Raw genomic sequence first — 21,800 nt, 5'->3', positions numbered from 1 at the left:
CTGCTACAACATTCCCCAAGAAATATGTGAGATACAATGTGGTGTTCCTTTTTTTCTGCCTCCACTAGAATACTGATTTTCACTCTATGATTATGTTACAGTTATGGTGTCACAGAAGAGCTTGGTCTAAAATGTAGTGAAGCACATTCTGATATACACTTATTCTCTGACTACTGTACCTGGTTAGGCCCTAGAATTTGGAAATAAAGCAGTTTTGGAGCTTGGACTTCCTTTCCTAAATAGGTATGAAATTCCTTAAAAACACACAAGTCACACTGAAGGCTGAGAAGTCTCAGAAATTTTAGACTTTAACCCACTCTGAAGAGCCACTGGATGATACTCGACTTCAGCATAGGAGAGCATGGCAACAGCCACAGCCACTGCTGCAACCTCCGCTCAGGCAGTATCTGGGAGAAACTCCTGGGACAGTTTCCATCACATATACACAAGGAAAACAATGTAGCCTTTTGTGCCAGTTTCACCAAAAGAATATGCAGTGTGGTTCCTCACGATGCTTAACAGATTCCTCTTGATCAGGAAAGTTTTTGAGTTTAGAATTCTCTTAAGTGCACACAGACACCTGTAAGATCAAGGCAGAAAATTTACCTTCTCTAAGAACTGGTGGAGCTGTCTCTGAAGATAAAAGCCACAAAGTTTGAGTAACATTCAAACTAAAGCTTTCACCAAAGACGTGATTGAACAATTTGTTACAGAATAATGAAATTAATGCTCTGCTTTTGTTTTCAAAAAAGCTGCTCTTTTTTCCCCCTCCTATGCTGCTACCATTAGAAGTAGTTGAAGCCTCACCACAAATCATTTGGCAACTGTATTTTTTTTTTTTTTTTTTTACTGGGACTTGATACTTTACAGATATCAAAATTCTTACCATACAAGTACCACATTATCATCTTCCAACACCTATTGTAACTGCAATTTCAGCTTTCCAAGGTCTAACAGATCAAAAAAACCCATCTTCTCTGCTTGCCAGAATGAGGATGAATCATTATTCAGTTTCACACACCAAAATTGAGTATATTTGGTGGAATGAGTCTGACTTAAACTAACGCAGGCTATTTTTTTGAAGACTCTTAATAGGCAGCCCTAACAGATGACAAGCAGTTCTACTGTCTCAATATTGCACAACTTAAGCTCCGTTCCCTTCAAAGATGAGCATGGTTATATGGCAGATCCTTCAGGTCATTACACAGAAGTTCTATTTAAGGCAAAAAATCAAATATTCATTTTATTTTTCTACATGATGTGGCTGCTCTTTATACCACAGTAGCGCACTTCAATGAAGGTCGTTACAGGGTCCTGGCCATCACTACTCCCCCTAAAGCTGTGATTCCTGTCAAGACTGAGAAAACTATTTGTTTGATCATTTGTGAATTTATCCATCTCATCTCTGTAATTATTAAGAGTCCATTATAAGGCAACTGGTCTCAGCTAGTCTAGCTAGCTAGAATACCTACCGTGCAGAGGGCTCAGTAAGGATGACACTTCATGCCACAGCAAGAAAGCAATCAGGTTCTTGAACTAGTGCCTCTGTAGCAGCTGTCATGGAGTAAGAAAATGGGCACTACAGCAAAATCTCAGGGGCTAAATTCAGGACAAAATTAACAGTTGAGAAAGAAATTTTATTTCAAGCTTCTAAGGGGGTATTACAAACAATAGAGAATAAAAACATTAAAAACTATTTAAAAAGTAATTGTCCCTTTAAAATAAAGATTCAAGCAGGTTTAACAATGAAGTATGCTATTCAATGAAGTTTTAAAAAAAGATTTCAAAAGTATTGGTTTTGCTGTATTTGCTAATCCTTTATAAAAAAGCTGGGCATAAATACTTCGTGCATTCATATGCATTATTTGGTGTTTCATATTATATAACTTGGTACAGTATTTAAGATATCACTGCAAAAAAGAGTTCAAACACAGTGCATTTATAAATAATGGAGTCATTATAAATCACATTGCAAACATACCTTGCCATTTTCATTGTTACAAATTCAGTATCTCAGTGAAGGTAGGAATAAAGTAGCTACAACAATCAATATCTTGACTTTATTTTTTTTCTTTTTAATATAAAAATGCAGTTCTGGAAACCCACCCTCCTTCTTCCCCCTGCCCAAACATAATGCTTTACTTCTTAAAAATAAAAATAAAGTACTAATTCTATATACATCACATGTACCATACAAAAATGTATCCAAAGTTTCTATTGCTACCAAAGTGTTCTAAATTAAAAGTTACATAAATCCCCTCATCGGAAACAAAAGATTACAAGTTACAAAAATCAAATTACACACAAACCATCGAGTTATTTTATACAATTTCCAATACATTTTTCTCCCAAAGCAAGTTGTCTTCTCATGTGCCTGTATAAAAATGCATATCAATATATTTGTCAATTTTATTTTTCATTATAAAGCAAATTAATACATTTTCTACAATAAATAAAACACAGGGAGGCACACATATCAACAAAATTAAAATCAATGGGAGATAAATGGGATATGGTTTTGAAAGAAATAATGTGCTTGCAGGCTTTAAGCCAGGTTTGTTCAAAACAAAAACAATCTTAAGTTATTTTGGGCAACAATGGAGTGTTTTTGGTGATTTGCAAGTGATGTACATAGTATAACTTTTTTCTTGATGTCTTTCTCACAAAGTACCCTCCAAAATAATGCAACTTCCTTTCTTAAAATACATATTTGTAATTGTAAATTTACATCAACCTTAAATATGTGGTACTTTGTGCAAAGAGCAACGATTTACACAAACATTCAGAAGTCTTTTTCAGAAGCTACAGACCAAGGAAGAAATGATACAAGCAGCACCATATTGTATATGATTTAGGCAAACATATATTTGATGTCATTTTGATATTAGGCTTTAAGATCCACTAAACACCTTAAGCTGGAAGATGGTGCTTAGGTAATTTAACCTCAGGAAGAAAGAAAGAAAAAAGTAGAAAGCATGGAAACAAATACCAACTCCCTCCCCAGCAAAATTATAAAAGGAATTAAAGAGCTACTTCTAAAATCAGAATAAGTTAAGTGTTGAATATACATTTATGTACAATTATGAACACTATGAACAAGACATTTTAACAGGTTTAGTGGAAAATCCTCCAAACTACAACACGATAAAATCATTAATCAATATGGCAATGGTGATTTAGAAGAATTGCTCAACTATTTCAAGTTTGCAGAACTCAGCCACTGAATGAACAATTAAGGGGTTGTATCTTCAATACATTCTTTTAGACAAAGAGGTTCATTAGTACAGTTCAAGTCTGTGGTATTTTTCATGCCTTGGTAGAATTTCTGTTAGTCAATATCACTGAAGTCACTGACTGGTTCTCCATGGACTCTACTCAGGTGATTCATAGCACGATCAAAAGCAATTCTTACTGCTTTTCGTATGCTTGAGTTACGTCCTTCCATCATTTTTAACTTGTCTATGGTCTCATCTATCCCAAGGGGAACCATTTTGGATTTGGGAAGCCACTGCCTGTATGAAAGTGTAAAATAAGTATGTTAAATACAGAATAAAATCAAGGCGTTTGTCCAGAAATGTCAGGGCTGCTATACTGTGTTTCTCATATAGAAGATCAGCTTTACCATCTTAAATAAAGTGATAAAATTCCCTTTAAGACAGTACTTACTTGCCTTAAATATTTTAAAGAACATGAAATATTAAGAAAGCCTCGTCCACAAAAACAAAGAATACATTCCAGTTCAGTAACACTTATTTAAAGATTAAGTATCGATTGAAAAAAAATTAGCATGAAATACTGATGCAGTTTAGTTTAAGAACAAGCAGCAGCAACTAATGAAGGTGACTCAAGATTCACTTGACACAGTATTGTTTCTCTCCATTCTTTCATTATTACAAGGAATTTGCAGATGAATTTTTGCCTTACATTTAAGACACCTCAATTTGATTTTTAGGGGAAAGCCAAACTGTCAAGGAAGTCCTGCTTAGCATCCTTCTACCCTGCAGTATGAAGTCCCACTAACTCATTATTCAGAGTACTTTTCCATTTCAAGCTACATGAATATCATTAACTGCTGGGCACAGAGGAGTGCTAACGAATAAAGCTCTACACCCCATTCTTCTAGTTAAACTAAAAACATTCTAAATATTTAATTAAAAAGTATAAAGTAAATTTATTAATTTCCATAAATGTTTATCTTAATCTTGTCTTCTTAAATTACAGGTATTAAGGAAGACAAAAATTAGGTAAACTAATGAATATCTATTAAAGTATGTTACTGCAGTCTGCAATTCCAACCCTGCAAATGGCAGAAGCCATGCTTCTGTTAAAAAACTTCAGTTTGCAAGTCCATTTGGAGCTGAACCAACTGCAAATCAGACAGTAAAATCTGATATAAAACATTTTATTCAGAGATTATTTTTTTTTTACCGAAACTGTCTCTTGAAATACTCTTTTTTATTAAAGCATTCTAAACTACAACACACTGAAACCAAAGAAGTGTCAGTACAAGGATACAGACAAAACAGTAAAGAACAGTAACATCATCATGGTAAGCAGCAGTCTAACCATTATCAGTTTTAATACAGATCAGAGGGAAGTTTTAAGAAGGTATTTTTAACAGAAAGCTTGCCAAGTCCTCCAGATGCAAGGGGCGAAGGAGAAGAAACAAGTATCACTATTTGAAAAGGTAATCCATAGGTGATAGAAGCTGGTATCATGGACTTAAGATGACATATACCCTGCAAGTGAATGAAAATCACAGACGTGGGTTCAGGAGTAAAAGAGACAAAAGTGAGTTAGAATGATGAGTGCCAAAATGACCAAAATAATCAGGATAAACAAACCATTACCAAAAAAGGGAAGGGGGGGGGGGGGAGGGGGGAAGTAGTGGGGAAGGGAGGAAAGGGGCTGGAAAAGTATTTAGCCTTTCCTGTCCATCTACGCAGAGTACCCCTAGAGACAGCTTTGCATAATATTTGCAAGATTTAGGAACCACCTGCATATGGTAACAAATCAGAAAGTTTTAAGCTGCAGAGGACTCCCAAGATCAAGAAGCAATCAGAGCGATTAAGAAAGTGGCTAGGGAGAGTATGTATTACATTTGTGATACCAGTAAGAGAAAAATGAGAAACAAAATACTGAGTATGTTTAAATTTGGATTTTCTCTATGAACAAAGGCAGAAGAATGCAGTATCTCATGGAGTACTGCACAACTGAACAAAGAAGATCATGAAGAAGTACCAATTAATTAAGAAAAGAATTGAAGAACAGAGAGCGCAAGCCAAAGAACTGTTGTTATGCCAAAGGATCTAAGGGGATAGAAAAGCAAATCAGTTCTAAATTTCAGGCAAAAAATTATTTAGGTGATAGTGTACATGGACAGAGAGAGTCAGGTGAATGGCAGCATTTCTAGACATCACATATGATCAGCTCAAGAGGCAAATGATATCTGAAAGTGTAAGCAAATTCAAGAATAAAATTGAGATATAAAAAGATTTAAAGATAGCTTGACCCATGTGGAAACCCAGAAATGAAAGGGATTAAGGACACAGGAAATAAATACATAATTTGATGAAAGGAAGAAAGAGAGGTAATGAAAAGCTCCCATACCTATCTAGCAAAATATCCAACCAAACAAAAATAAATCCCCCCAAAAAAACTAACCAAAAAAAACCCAAATCAAAAGAGCTAGTGAAAGCAGAAGAGAATGTTTTATTGTGCGAATTATCCCTTCAGGCTCCACACAGCATATTGCTGATACTGAAAGAAATGGAAAAAGGGAAGGTTTCATGAAAAAATTTAGAAAGGGCTAAGAACTTCAAATGAGAGTGTTAATAAAGCATTTAACAAGAGAGGTTAAAAACTTAAAGAAAATGCACTTGAGCAGACTGCGGGGAAAAAAAAAGTATTGTCGTTAGGAAAGCAGTGATGAAGACTGATACAGATAAATACTAAAGACTATTATCTTAAAAAAATCTGTTTAGCCAAAGAAGCAATTTATTCAGGTCAATAAATGAAATCAGTTTGTAAATTAACCCAAAAGATTATTTAGTGACTTGTATTATTTTCTTCCAAACTGACCATAAAAAGGCATCTTTCAGTGATGATATGCCTTGGTCCAAGAACAGACTCAAATATGAAATTTTAACATTACACTTGATACTTCCATAGGAAAGATATCCATGGAAAGAGGTTTCAATTTTTTTCTAGACTAAAGGTACAGGCTTTTAAAATTTTAGGTCACTGCATCAAACAACACATTCAACAACATACCAACTTCTTTTATTGTCAAAAAATAGTACTAAGAATAGTTTCTCATCCGATTTGGTCTGCATTTGTTCTCCAATTTTCAGTACATCCAGAGGTGGCACTGGTATAGTAACACCGTTGTGATGACCAGCAACACGAGGCATTTTAGGGTCAATAATCTATAAAACAGAAGAAAGGACAGTTCCCAATTTTTAAAATTACATCATTTATTTTAAGGAAGTATTACAAATAAAGTTAATGGGAAAAATCATAAACAGCCACTACATATAAACTGGCTTTGTGCTACACACTTACGTAACTTCTTGACATAAACTGAGTAGGCATAGTGGAGGGACAGCTATAGATTTTAATTGAAAAAACCCAACTACCTCTAGAGTATTTTTCACCCACATCAGTTGTTCTTCAAATCACATCTGAATTCCACTTTGTACAACTCAGCAGACTGACAAGCAGGTTTCAGAATGAGAAAGTTGAACCAAGGTTTCTAAAAGCTGTAACTGGCCTCAAATTTTGGGTTTTGAATTTCAGATACCTTAAAGAAACAACCTGTGTTAAGGTATAACTATTTATTTCTGCAAAATACAAGTTCCACACTGAAAATCTGGAGGGAAAAAACCTCTAAGCAATCAAAACCACCCAAACAGAAAACAATAAATCAGAAGTCACTTTCAAGCATCTTGCATATCCAATTTAATGACTCAGTTTTCAGCAAAACATGCAGTTAGTCACAAATTCTTTCTAAACAAAGGTTGGGGGAGGGGGGGAAATGCTGCTAACATTAAACTAATCACACTGATGGAAAAAGTCCTTTGTAGGCAGATCACAGTATTATCAAGCGCTCAGTTTCTACCAAGGAGGGGTTATGTTACCCCATCCCTGTTCCACCCATCTCCTACCCTACAAACTCCTGTTGCTTTTCCAGCATCCACACTGGCACCAACCTTAACCCGCAGTAAACTGATTACAGGAACTAAACCAACAGAAAGCTAACACAGTGGGGAGTTTGTAGAAATCAGAACAACTTTCCTCTCTTGAGTGCGGTTTAATTCCTCAATCAACTCATTACACACCCGGAGAAACACCAGTGCTGACATAAAGCAGTGGGCAGAAAACAAGCCCTTTGGTCAGAAAAGAAGTCCTTTGGTCACGATCAGCTTAAATCTAACACTGAAGTGCTAACACCATTCAACAGACAATCAAATCATCAAGTTTTCAGCATCTGACCCAAGGGTGTTCTAGTCAGGCACTGAAGGCACTTAAACTCAAGTGCTCTGAATCTCACCTCCACAGGTTTTAACTTGACGCTGTATGATTACATTTCCTGATGTCTCCAGCACACATATATTAAAACAGTCATGATTGTCCAATCTATTATATAAATCAAGCCATAGTATATGAACTGTTTCTGTAACCCCAAATGCCTTAAGCCAAACACTTTATCAATGACATTTTCTCTGCAGACTTAGACTGAAATAGAACTGTGTGTATTTCTCCTAAAATAACACAGGCACAACAGTTTTAATTTTCCAGTACAATCATTCAATTTATTCTGACTCTACCAAGTTTTTTGTTTCTGTAATGAACTGCAGAATCATAATATTTTTATACTCATTTTGCAGAAGAAAATAACTTATAGTTCCAACACTAACAAGATGTCTGTCAAATGCTTATTCAATTGATCCTTTAACCAATAATATATGTTGCAGAAACAAAGCCTACTGAGACAGGTGTGTTGGTTTTGGCTGGGATAGAGTTAATTTTCTTCATAGTTGCTAGTATGAGGCTGTTTTGGATTTGTGCTGAAAACAGTGTTGATAACACAGGGATGTTTTCATTACTGCTGAGCAGTGCTTACACAGAGTCAAGGCCTTTTCTGGTTCTCACACCACCCCACCAGCGAGGAGGCTGGGGGTGCACAAGAAGCTGGGAGGGGACACAGCTGGGACAGCTGACCCCAACTGACCAAAGGGATATTCCGTACTATATAATGTCACACTCAGCATATAAAGGTGGGGGAAGAAGGAAGGGGGGGACGTTCGGAGTGATGGCGCTTGTCTTCCCAAGTAACCATGCATGATGGAGTGCTGCTTTCCTGGAGATGGCTGAACACCTGCCTGCCGATGGGAAGTGGGGAATGAATTCCTTGTTTTGCTTGCTTGTGTGTGCAGCTTTTGCTTTACTTATTAAATTGGCTTTATCTCAGCCCAGAGTTTTCTCACTTTTACCGTTCTGATTCTCTTCCCCATCCCACTGGTGAAGAGTGAGTGAGAGGCTGTGTGGTGCTTAGTTGCCAGCTGGGGTTAAACCACGACAACAGGTATTGTACATCTCAAAAGATGTGTAGGGTAGTAGAGATTATTGTCTCAACATCTGATACTGCAATCATTTTACAAACTGGACGCATGGTAGAGAAGGCAGAATAATCTACCTTTACTCAACCTGAATGGGAATTTATCAATTACTTTAAATTCACACACCGATATTTTCAGACCAGAAAGAGTATCACTAGTGTACTGCTGGGAAGCTTACTTACCAGAGCTGGGTAAGAGGGATATCCACTGCATTTGGCCCATACTACTTTTAGAGGCTCAAGAACAGATGTTGCAGCATCAGTTGAAATCCACATACTGCTATGCCCAACTTCTAAGAACAAATAATAACATAAAATTAAAATGTTAAAGAATGAAACCTCAGACAAATCTGCAATTCTTTGTTTCCTCATGAATATCTCATGATCATTATAATCCAAATACCAATACCACCTTTCATGCACATACCAATACAAAGCAGGTAATGTTCATAACAGTTCTTTAAATGATACTAGTACTTTAATCCACGCCTACAGATAAAGAAGTTTTTAGACACCTCTAGAAACAGCATATTGTAAAAGATCTTAGTACTCAGAAAGGAAATGTTTACCAAATTCTAATAATTCCTTCCCTTTGAAAAAGCTCAAAGGAAAGCATAAAATTACGGCACTCCAAATAACCCATTTCTTTTGAATCTATGATGACAATACTATTAAAGAGACAACGGTCTTGAAGATGCAAGTTGCATCGTATGTTTCCAAGGTGCTGGATATCCATAGTAGGATTAGCACTGATAATTTAAAATGGTTGCCTGGTATACCTTTCTATTCTTACGCATAAATTCTAATCTGCGTTTCAATTTCTATTTATTTTTAATCAGCACTCTTGGTCTCTCCGCCCAGCACTTTCCTGCAGCAAAGTTCAAAAAGACTAAAAGGGTTCAAAGGAAGCAGCTGCAATAGTGGGCTTTTCCTTCTCAGGAGGCAGCAGAAAAGAAAACTGAGTTTGAGTTACTGGTTGCTTCTACCAGTATCCTCTGTTTTCTTCCCTGTTGCTCAGCACTGGGCTGAAGCATGAGACAGGTTTAAGCCTTTCAGTCAACCAGAACTGCAGTTGGCCCCCTAGACACACAGGGACAGTCAAGAGAATGGGCAGAAGACAGCAAGTTATCCCCTCAAGATGGAATTAGGGGTGGAAAAAGTAGGAAGAAGGTAGTGAAAGTTCACAAGATCTAAAGATGAGGCAGCATTTGTTGTACAGGGAAACGTGGTACCAAAATACTGTTCAATGGTGGCACTTGCACTTTTTAGCAGTATGGCAATACTTGATAGAAGTAGCTCTCTACTTGCCAAAATACAATTTATTCCTCAATTTTTCCCAATCTGCTCCTACTTATGATGGGCAATGCTTGTTTATAATGAAATGTGACATGTAGATATATAGTCTATCTCAACATCACAAAAGTAGTACTGGAAAAAAAGTGGTTTCAGACTTTGTAAGGTAGAAATAGCAGGGAAAAAGTGTTCAAGATGATCACAACACAAAAAAGTCAATCATTCTCCACAATATACTCTAGGTCTATTTTCAGCCATAGGCTAATTCCTTCAATTATATTTTATTTTTAATATATAATGGCATCAGCATTTCAAGAAAATACTTCATTGGGAAGTCTAACTTTAGAGATTCACGACTATGTAACATCAGTTATCAAAATGCAATAATTCGTAATAGTTTGCCACCACATGACAAAGACGTTAGAAGTTTTTGAAGATAAAAGTGGTTATAGGTTCTATTATAGGTGTGGGTATCATAGGAGAAATAAATGCAATTTTTCCAGTGTCTTTAAGACCTTGAACACATCTCCTAAAGAAAACAGGGATCTCTGTCATCAATCCCATCAGGCTTTACAGAGATCTTTAATTAGTGGATTACATTACATGAAGCCATGAAAATAACTTGTCTTATTTATACTATTTCTTACTGAATTACACTACCTTGGAAAAACAGTTACTAAATCTATTTACTAGTTTATTTGTTCCTTTCTACGTCTTTTTAGAGAGGTCACTCTAGGACATTCTTTGCTTTCTCATTAAAAGCCATATTAATATTCTTCAGATTTATAAACATGTTAACACACACAAGTATAATACACACAGGCAATCTGACAAGAAGGTGGATCAACTGACTGGACAAAGAATTGAAAACTGGGACAAAAAGCATGAGAGAGCCTGGGAACAGGAGAGCTAGTAAGAATCTTGGATCAGGGAACAAGACATAGGCAAGCAAAAGGACTGGGAAAGGTTCAGGAGGGACAGGCAGAAGAACACGTTGCCACTTTGGCGCAGTAACTTCCTGTCCCTATAAAGAAATCCAAGGCCTACAAAACCTCAGCACGTGTCTGTCTGTATAGAGCAGCTATTAATGAAAACCACTCATAGCATGTGTCTATTCATCTTCCAGTGCTCTTGCACACAAAGGGCAACAAGCTATTACATACAGGTAATTCTATTTGAAAGACAAGAAAACCCTATGGAGTCTGCAAGTTGAAGGACCAGAAGTTAGACAGAATTCTGAATCACTTTTGAAACTTTAATTCATCCTCTGTATTTATATCTCAATATAATCTTCATATTTCAGCATAGAACACAGTTTTCTGTAATAGTCTTAACTTGTCCAGTACACTGAGTGGACGCGGTTCCAAAGCATACCTCAGCATCACAAGTTAAAAATGCTGAACGTGGCAGCAGTATTACAGAAAACAGCATGCCCTAACTTGCACACTTGGCTTTGTGATTTCAACAGCACTCTTGTAACATTGTTTGAGTTTCAACTAACATATTTCAGTGTACAATGATTACATCCATTAATCAATGAAAAACTGCATCCCATCCTAAGTGCAATGTTACAACATACCATAGGTTCTGAGGTAGCATCTTGTAAATAGAAACAAGATATTCCTTGGACCTAAAGACAGCATAACCATAAGCACTATGTTTCTAAAACATATATACTCTGTCAAACAGAACTGTTTAGAGACATTTTGCCAAGAATGAACAACTCTTTATTTAAGTTTCTTTGTAAAATCTGGAATTTTACTAATAAAAGTAAAACATGGTAAAATTCCAGTTATGCACATAATGTTAAGGACTTTTCACTTCACTCCTACTTATTTTCTCTTCTTGATCTGCTGAGGTAAGGTGCAGAAGGCAGACAAAAGAGCTCAAATTAGACAGAATATATAGTAATATATAAAATAATGCTGTTAAATGTCATTTGCTCCTACTCTTAGACAGCTGTAGAATGTATCTGAGAACAGAGAATTAAGAGAGATCAAGGAGAGTTCTGAAAAAACAGGCACAGGAATCCTAAGTGGAAAGTGTTAAATACAAGATTATCCAAGGACAGAGTAAGAAAAGCAAATGGAAAAGGTTATGTCCTGTATAAGAGTTCACCATACAGATAGTAAAGATACTAAACCTGAGAGTAATGAAGCAGTAGCTGAAAACGGATTAGCTGCAAGAAAGAAAAACAAAACTGATCACATGGGGAGAAAAGAACAGACTAAGGCAAACAAAGATAAAAGCACTAGAAAGACGTGAGAGGGTCCTGGACAAGGAACACCCAGGATGAGGGGGAGAAAAGTTGTAAGGTCAGACACTAAAGACAGGCCTGCTAGACACTGCAAGGCTGATGCCTAACTTCAGCGTGGGAGCACTGCATTAAACAAACACAGTTCTACTTGCAGGAAAGATGACCTACTTAAATCTTGTAATGCAATTAAAATATTGAAACAGGTGGAAAACATATCAACAGAACATAATTATTTCCCTAAGATTTGGTAACTTACTATCCTTTACACTCATACAAATTTCCACTTCTTTCCAGTTCCAAATTTTTCTTTAATCAAAGCAGACCATGTCTTACTTATATGTCAGCAAATTTATGCAGAACAGTATAGGAGTAAACCCTAAACCAACAAGCTGAACAAAAAGATGGACAGAACTACAAATAGTACTTCAGGCCAAGTTTCACTTGTATTACTAGAGTAGCTTGATCACTTTAAATACCAATTATTCATCAAAAAACCAAGAACAGGCACTACCCTTTTCTCTTCAAAGTCTTTAAAGAGTCCAAAGCAGAAATCAGTAGTTTCTATCAACAGCATTTTCAGAATGCTTAATGTATTTCAGCAGCAAAAATAAGAATGCTAGAATCTATCAAATAAATGGACAAAATTATAGTTATACAATATTCTTAAGAACACGATTTATAGTTACCAGCTGCAATTCTTGCTGCTTTGGCATAGTTTCCATTTTCAATGCATGATATCAATTCACTTCGGTCTTCCAGTGTGTGTCTTCGTATAAGTGCAGGTTTACCTTTACCACACTTCGGTAGGCTAAAACTATGAAAAAATTAGTATTAAAACCATTACTCGATAATTGACATTCACTATAAATCAAGACTTTGAAAAAGCATTTAAAACATCAGTACATGGTAAAATCAGAGCAGCAAGCTCTAACAAATTTTATGTAACAAACACAAACAACAACATAAAAGCCAAAAACCCAGATTATCTTCATGCCCAGAATTGCCTCGTTATCAGCAGAAGACAAACAGTATGCAGATGCACCTTGTCTGCTGTACAGGTTATACATGCACAAATGAGACAAGGTACTTTGTCTCCAACCTTACAATGAATACTGGCCAAATGAAAAAATGTTCCCTCTGCTCCAACAGTTCCACTACATAGGAAACACAATTATTTTCTCTTTCATTTTTCACTACAAATTCAAGTCTTTCAGTTGTGGAATGCCTATAGCCAAAATAGGATTTGTTTTTCTCTGCACACTTTAAGAGATCACAGAATGTGAACAGCAATTATTATCTTTAATATATCACATTTACAAGAGATGTGATATTAAATTCTCTTCGTTTCTGAAAGCCTGTTTGACATGAGTGGATTAACACCATTCCCTTAAACAGTTTAATATCTTTTTTTTTTTTTTCTTTAACAGATTTACCCTATATTCCTGTATGCCCCATCCTCATAGCCCAGGACTGGAGACAGCTACCTTTTACCCAGACATTAGTGTGCTTTTGGAAGATGTGCACCATTGGTGATGGAGAAATATTTATCACTGGTGACAGAGGTGACCATTCTGACAGTCCTATCTTTAACAACAGAGTTCATAAAGAGAAAGTCAATAGTTGGTATACAAGTACTATTATCACCGCAGTAACTAGCCAGTAATCCAAATCACGGACTGACCATCTACAGTTCCACAGCTAGTTAATTTACCTTCCCTACGTACAAGAGTCTGCTTTGGAAATTGCTTCTCTCCTCCTCTCACCAAAATAAACACACCATTTTTAGTGTTCAGGATTAGGAAGGTAATTAAAACAAGATACGATATGCACAAATATGTACATGTATCTATACAAAGCAAGAGAAGCATAGTCAAGTATAAAGTGCAACTGCCCAGATCTGCAATATGCCAAATTCAACAAAAGGATACTAGCAATCCTGAAAGGTGTCTCAGATTTGACACACAACTGAGAAAACTGAAAAGCACTATTTTTTCTAAAATTTATGCAATCCTCCGATGTTGGTCTCAGTCTCAAATTTGTATTTCAGATTTACAGTTTTACCTTGAGTTACACAAAAGACTGTTACTAGATGAAATACTAGATTCTGATGCACAGCGGCGACGAGGTTCAACTTTTCTTCCTGGAGTATCATCTAATGCTCTCTCATTACTTCCATCTCCAAAACCATTTGACAGACCTACAACATAACACAAAAATAAACTGTGTCAAACTGGAAACCACACCATTTGCATTAACAACTTTTTGTAATCACACACTGTATTTATTGTTCTGTACTTCAAGTATTTTGATGTGACGAAAAAGAAAGAACATGAACATTAAAAAAGTATTTCATTTCAGAACACAGTATTATAAATAGGAAGTTCCTGTGGTCCAGATTTTAAGGTAGGATAGGTATTTAGGTAACATTAAAAAAAAGTGAAGATTATAATATGGGAAATGCAAAATGGAATATCAAATCAGTTTTTGTAATGTTTCCAACTATTAAGACAGGCAGGCTGCAGAAGCTGGGCAGAAAAAACAAGAAAAAAAAAATAACGTTACAAGCCAGGCGGTTTTACCAAGTCAACACAAGACTCATTTGAATAAAATGTTACAACCCTAAGTCAAGAAATACTGAAAATCCTTTTCAAACACTGGAAGTAAAGAGTGGTAGGGATTCCCTCCTGATGCTTTCTAGTTCTTCCTTGAAGTTTTTCCATCTTAGTAAATTCAGCTGACTATCATGTGTGTTTTCTGTGACCAACAATCAACACATTACTATTTTTGACTATCCTTCCCCTGGCACAAGTTTATGTACATCCAAGGATATTGTATTTTAATTTCGTAATTGTACTGAAAAACGTAAAAAAGGCTTTTATATTACAAGCTACCAATTTGATGGGCTGCCACCAATCCTGCTCTGGATTTGGTAATTCACAAACAGTACAGTTCCATATTTGATTAAAGAGACAAATTAAGATGTTTAAGATAGCCTTCTGAAGACTTTCGCAAAGGGGGGTGTGAGTATGTGGAAATACACTAAAAAAGAAAGAATCCAACACAGACTCAAGAGTATAAATGGAAATGAACTGGCTAAAGTCAATGGCACTAGCCTACAATCAGCTACTGCAAGCTGCAGACTGCAAAGAGAACAAAATGTTAACACAAATTCAATTCTAAGGACACCTATTTCCTTACAATAAGTTATCGTTTTTACTTAAGGCATATGACCAGCACGCTTCTCACAATGCAAGAAAGAGCTACTCATCCCAGCTGTCCTATTATCAGTCTTAAAGGTCATCATGATCTTTGTTCATTCAGGCATAGTCAAATAAGCTTATGTAACTTCACGTGCCTCTCCATAGAGCGTTCTACTACAAGACAATTACTCCCTTTATTAATTTCTAATTCTTCCAGTCTGTTTGCTACAAGGACCTATGCAAAGAAGGCTGACAACAAAGGAACTTGAGCTTAGCAAGTTGTACAATTCAGTCATATTTCAAGGCATTTCCACACAGTGATTTACGGGATTTCCCCCTCCACACCCAGGAGACCTTCCATTTGGATTATCAACAAAATTTTAGATTTTTAAGACAAAAAGAATAATTTATTCAATGGTCTGAAAGACTTACAGATAAGCATTCTCTTTGATTGTCATTTAGTTGACATTGTAGAACATTCATTTAAGAGAGTATTTTGTAACTCCTATATTTGCCTTTGATTTCCTATCCGAGAAAAGACATTATAAAGGCAGCATTGTCTTGAGTGTTCAAGTACCAAACTATGTGCTATTGATTAATCTTGTTCTCATTCTCAGCAAGTGAGTACAACTAGCTGGAGATTAAGAAATTCAATCCTATACTATACTGAAAGACCTGTCAAAATAGAGTATGCTTTATGAGAAAGCTTAAATTCCTCTATAAAATATTGCAGTACACTTCACATAGCATCTGCAACGAAAAGCTGAAAAAACATTCTGCAAAGATAAAAAGATCTCTTAGGTCTCTGCAAATAACTGTTCTTTATTCTTAGATATCCTGTCAGACCTATTTTTCAAGTGAGGTGTAGAAACAGTTTTTTCATCCTGCTACAAGCCATAGACACAATACTCAAGTTATCATTGAGTTGTCTAGCTAATATAAATCAGCTACCAGCAGAAACAAATTAGATCACAGATTAAATTTTAAATTTAAAGACAGATCGAGTAATTATTGCTACCAGAACCAGAGCACAGCTCAGGTTCCCAAAGGACTGAGAAAATGGAAGGAAATATCTGTTTATTCTTGTAAGAGTATGTATAAAATATTTAACTATATGTATGTTAAATATGACTTGGCTACGTATGTATCTCTACGTACACTGGTTCTGTATGTATATGCAGGACAAACAGAATTAGGGAGTAGCTTCACATTTTGATTGCTTCAATCAGTTTATGATTGTGCTGCCGCTGAAATGGTCACTTTGGTGCTCTCAGTCTCTTGCAATGGCTTCTTCTCATTGCCACCATGCCAGTACCAAGAAATATGTGGTTATGGTAATGAACTAGTTTTCAGCCATGTACTGGGCAAAGCAACCATGTGATTCCCTGATTGCTGATGTTGAGAAACAAGGGATGCAACAGAAACATGCAACTATAGCAATGGAGACAGCTCTCTGCAGTGGTAGTCCAGTCTCACACCAGTTTAAACATAACCTACATTACGAATTTAATGACTCGTTTAATTCACTAATGTAGGTTTTTAAGATTACAGTAAGCAAAATTTTTTCAATCTGTACAATGGTTACTAACAGTGGGGGAAAAAAAAAAAAACCTTTTCTGACAAATAAGGAATATTAAAGTGCAAAAGAATGTAGAGCTTCTCAGACACATTTCTCTCTTGCTTGTGGAAGCATGAAAAACAAAGAACGTGCAGGCGATCAGCAGGAGTAACGAATATCAAACCCTGAATGATGAGCTTACACAGTTCATGAGAGTTTATACAGTCCACTTTTCAAAATTATAATAGGCATTATTTTAAGAATGGAAGACCTCGATGCTTATTCTAAACAAAACACACTCATATCTAGTCACAGATGCATCCGTTCCCAAGTGACCTTGTAACCAGAATAATCTGGTTAATGCCAGAATAATCCAGGCAATAAAATTGTAGTGCTTTATGGTATCACTAATGTGCAAAAAATAAAGTTATACTATATTTATATGCTATAACTGGGAATTTGTTTTTTTAGATCATTACAAAACTCCTTTTCCCATGAATCAAGAAGCACTCAATCTCCTGTAGCTACTAGAATAAGTGACATTAAAGAAGATCCCAATTTGCTTTAAGGAATTTGCATTTTATTGGCTCAACAGATATTACTAAGAAGGTCAAATAAAGAAAAACTACGGGAGAATTAACTCATTCTGCTTTTGCGGAGTAGTAGCCTGGGTAAGCTTGCAACATACCCCTATGAGCCATTTACATTTCCCAAAAGCCCATGATTTTATTAGATCAAATGAGCTTTCTCCACAGTTGTGTAGAAAAAGTTTATTAGGTCAGGTACTGAACTTCTTACACATACCCCCCTCACCAACACTGTTGATTGAGAACAACCCCCCTCAAAAAAATCCCAAACATCAAACTAAACCCCTTCATTAATGAATGATTCCTTTTAATTTTCCTTCTGTTCTTAACTTTCTTCAAAAAAAGCAGTCCACTCTCAGAGGTAGAACTCAACTTTTTTCATTAAAAAAAGTAATTCACTAATAGTTGAAGTCAGTTATCAATTTCAAATGCAGGGTTACTGCCATTTCCAATCTTCAGCTTTACACTTCAATTTACATAAGAAGTTTACTGTCACGTCAATCATGGCATATAACCCACACAACCATTTTAAAAATAGAGAAATGCTAACAAACAACTAAGAAGAAAAAAGTAAGTCAAAGATGATCAGCTTGATACTTTTTCTCAGGTTTCTCACTGAAAATTGTATTTATCAGGGAAAGCTTCAACTTCTTCTCAACAGTAGCAGTCTGTTCTTAAACTGCAATTAAAACTTTCACTGACTACCTACATCAAGCAAGTTAGAACCTTGTTGCCTATGCCAAATTAATAGAAGCAGGAAAAGGTAACTTCCTAAAGACAGCAGAAGTCTGGAAAAAAATGACAGAGGAAGAGAACTCAGGATAGTCCAAGGAGCAGCATGCTCCATGAATGTACAAAATGCTGCCACAGAATATAGAACTGTGCATTTCAGACTGCAATCGCATCTTGTGGTTCTGTTGAAACAAAAATAAAGCAGAACTTGTATAAAACTATTCTAAAGCAACTGAAACTTTTATTAGGCATAGCTTGATGCAAAACCAAGCATAACCAAATGTTAGATGAAGTGCTGTATTAAAACTACAGCTGAAGAGCTAAGAAATAATAAAAAGTGTTAAATAATTTCAACCACTAACAAAAGTGGTTGCATTCAAAACCAGACTGCACACAGTGCACCAGCACTTATATAACACTGTTTCAGTTCATTTTACCAAGCAAGGACTAATCGAGTCCCGACTTGTGCAGTTACCCAACACCAGTGACATTGGTCCTCATTAAAATATATATATTAAAGAAAAATGTCTCTTTTATTAAAACTACATAAATGCACAAAAATAGGTAAACTTTTTTTTTGGTACGCTTTACTTCTCCAAGGAAGATTAGACTGTTTTTTGGGGAAGGGAAGAGGATGGAAATGGAACATTCTTAACTAATCTGCTCTCACAGAGTATGTTCTGGGAGCAAGAAAGCTGGGACTGGTAAAAATCTGCGACCAATTTGTGTCACATATACTAAAACATGTACAACTTTATAACTTACGGAAATGGGGCAATATATTGAATGAAGAGCATAGTTCATATATGTCAAAGACTTCCTCCAACAGTGTTCGTTTTTTTTTTTTGTTTAAAGGATGGCTGGTGTCTCCAACATGATCCAAAATAATTACTTCAAATGTAATTGTCTTTCTGCGTTCCAAAATGATCATTTAATTGAATTCCATTCCATGTTGAGGATAACAGAAAATAATTAGGATCCAAAGAGATAAATACCCAGCATGATATTAGTTAATATGAGAACCTGGAAGACAGTGAAAAAGCCATTAAGTCTCTCTGAAAGGAAACAGAGCTTTCAAATAAATAAGCCATCCTTACAGCAGTGTCAAGAGACAGTGAGAATGATACAAGTGTTCCATGTATTCTAACACTAATACTCAGCTAAAGTTTCAAAAGGGGCAAAACTAGACTAAAAGTTTCACTTTGATTCAGTCCTCTTTCTTGAAAAAGAAAATATATGCAAATCATTGAAAGCATAGAATACAACCTCCACGTGCATGATATGCATCAAGAACATGGTTTTGAAATTTATCTAAAAATCCCTCCAGTAAGAGTAAGAAGGGGGATGAGCCTAATTTAAGAGGATTTATATATACAGGTATGCACAGACAGGATAAAGAAATTCTTTAAAGCAATAAATAATTAGAAGTTACTGTATTTTTAAATACGCAAACCTTGAAAATGGGCGTATTGCAGCAATATGAAGGCATCCACAAAGTTTTTAAAAAGTGAACCTTGGAGTCACCCTATAATGTCTACTTCTAACAGTAAATTCTGTAGTGCAGTAAGAATATTAGACACAATGCTTCTTTTCAGGATACACAGATGAACACATCAAAGTTCACAGTTCTTAAAACAGTCTTCAGTATGCAGACAAATTGGGGGCCAGTTACTCACAAAGATGATGAAGTTTGGCGTGAAGAGTCCCCTTGAAAACAAAGCTTTTAAAACTTGCTTAAAATTTGGTCATGGCCAAAGATAGCAAAGAAAGCTCAGTGTAAGCCCATGACGTGGCACCTACATGCTAAACAGCAGCAGCTTTCAAGATCCTAAACAGAAAAATTTAATCTCGTCGGTTTAAGTAACACATAATGAATACAGTTTGGTGGCTCACCAAATAGTCAAAGTTTGATATTTCAAAAGAATGCTTAAGAAATCATCCTGTAACTACTAATTTTCTTTTAAATCTGGGAATAAGAAGTGTATCTGGCTAATCAGATGAGTGCTAGAACAGCTGAATCTGAATTGCACAACAGAAAGAAAAACTAATCAACATTTAATAACTACAGCTTCCACAAGATAAGGATTTGCAGTTGCTCTGTGCATTATAACAACAGGATCACTTTATTGCAGGATGATTGTTCAAGACATTTTAAAATATACACGTGGGAGGCAACACTAGTGGAGAAGTTTGAAAACATTCCAGAAAAATCTGAAAAGAAAAAAAAGAGCATACAAGCAGAAGTTGTTCTCAAAAAAACCCATTTTACGACTTCTTCTAGAGTATCAGCTGTTCCAGCAGTATAGAAAAGACTGATGACAGTAGTAGTATAGTAGAAAATGCCATTAAAAAGTGAAGCACAGAACTTGAAGAATTTAAAATTAACTTTACAAAGCGAATTCTTTAGTCAGCTCTAGTTTGTAACATGTAAACCACATACAGATGATTGTAAAATACAAGATTTAAGTGCCTGAATCACACATAGATCAACGGTATGTCATTCAGGATCCAAGAAATATAATGATCCAAGAAATATAATCAGTAATATTTAGGACCATTTACTTCTAATTATCTTGGCAAAGACTACTTATGAGGATTTAAGATCAGATACTTTTTTCCAAGCATTTTTTCTGAATTATGCAGTAACGCAAACAGTAAAGATCCTTTAGAAAAAATACTTCCTTACACGTTTTCCATTTGAAGACTTCTATTTTCTCACCTACCAAATCCTGATATAAATTTAAAAAGAAAATTTAAGTTATTAATAACTTAAATCAAAACCGATTATTTTTGTTCTCAACTTATATAATGAAAAAGCATGATAATTATCTATCGATACATTGCATCAAAAACCTAGTGCCCAGCAGTCTTTCAGAGCAGCCCAGCAGGACCTACAAAGGCAGGCTATTCCACTTCCTAAACAGAACTAGCTTCTTTTTCTTAAATTACTATCTAAAGGATTTTACACTGAGCTTTTACCAACAACACCTTCTTCTTCTTCTTTGAAAGTAAATGTTTCCCCTGTCATTGTGAGAACACAATTGCTGGGCATGGTATCCAAAGGAAACAGACAGACAGGTGAACTTCAGAACTTGCTTAGGTAAGCATGTCCAGCAATCCTACTCTATTAAAAAGGAAACAAATAATTTACCATAAGCCATTTACAGCTGTTTAGAAAAAACAGTTCTTAATTTGCACCTCATTCTAGGACAGAGAACAGAAACTGAAGTTGTCACCTGAAAGAAAGATGAAAGCAAAAATGTTTACCAGAGATCTGCCACTCCTGAGATGACATACAGGACAACACAGTAGACTGCAAGTCCCTGAATTAGCCAGTTACTTCATTAAGGTACACAGCTGCATTTTTGGACCTAATTTTCCAGGCCTTTTGTACCCTGAGAGGTATTTCACACAGGGAGATGAAAACTTCAAGTGATTCAGTGTAAAAGATTCGGTGCTTACTAAAGGCATGGGACAGCCTCCTTCTACAATAGCTTGCACTGTCTTTGAAGTGCACAATCTGAACCCTTTTAGAGACCATAACATCACACTA

General features: G+C 35.8%; 1 protein-coding gene across 4 annotated transcripts in view; it reads right to left on the bottom strand.

Moving 5' to 3' along the window:
- Positions 1–1,616: 1,616 nt before the first annotated feature.
- Positions 1,617–21,800, bottom strand: part of BRD1 (bromodomain containing 1) — a 63,259-nt gene continuing 43,075 nt past the window's right edge. For 3 of the 4 annotated variants that reach the window (XM_074827709.1, XM_074827708.1, XM_074827710.1), the window contains 5 exons: positions 14,232–14,367; positions 12,857–12,984; positions 8,804–8,913; positions 6,274–6,428; positions 1,617–3,512 (listed from right to left, as the gene is read on the bottom strand). In XM_074827709.1, the coding sequence (XP_074683810.1) occupies positions 3,329–3,512; positions 6,274–6,428; positions 8,804–8,913; positions 12,857–12,984; positions 14,232–14,367 (713 nt within the window). In that variant the 3' untranslated portion in view covers positions 1,617–3,328. Of the gene's footprint in view, positions 3,513–6,273; positions 6,429–8,803; positions 8,914–12,856; positions 12,985–14,231; positions 14,368–19,128; positions 19,271–21,800 lie in introns of those variants that run through there. The other variant, XM_074827711.1, reaches the window with a different exon arrangement.

The sequence above is a fragment of the Strix aluco genome, chromosome 5 (genome assembly GCF_031877795.1).
Source record: "Strix aluco isolate bStrAlu1 chromosome 5, bStrAlu1.hap1, whole genome shotgun sequence".
NCBI lineage: Eukaryota > Metazoa > Chordata > Aves > Strigiformes > Strigidae > Strix > Strix aluco.
Note: the sequence above shows the minus strand (reverse complement) of the source record. Positions and strands in the feature narration are given on the sequence as shown.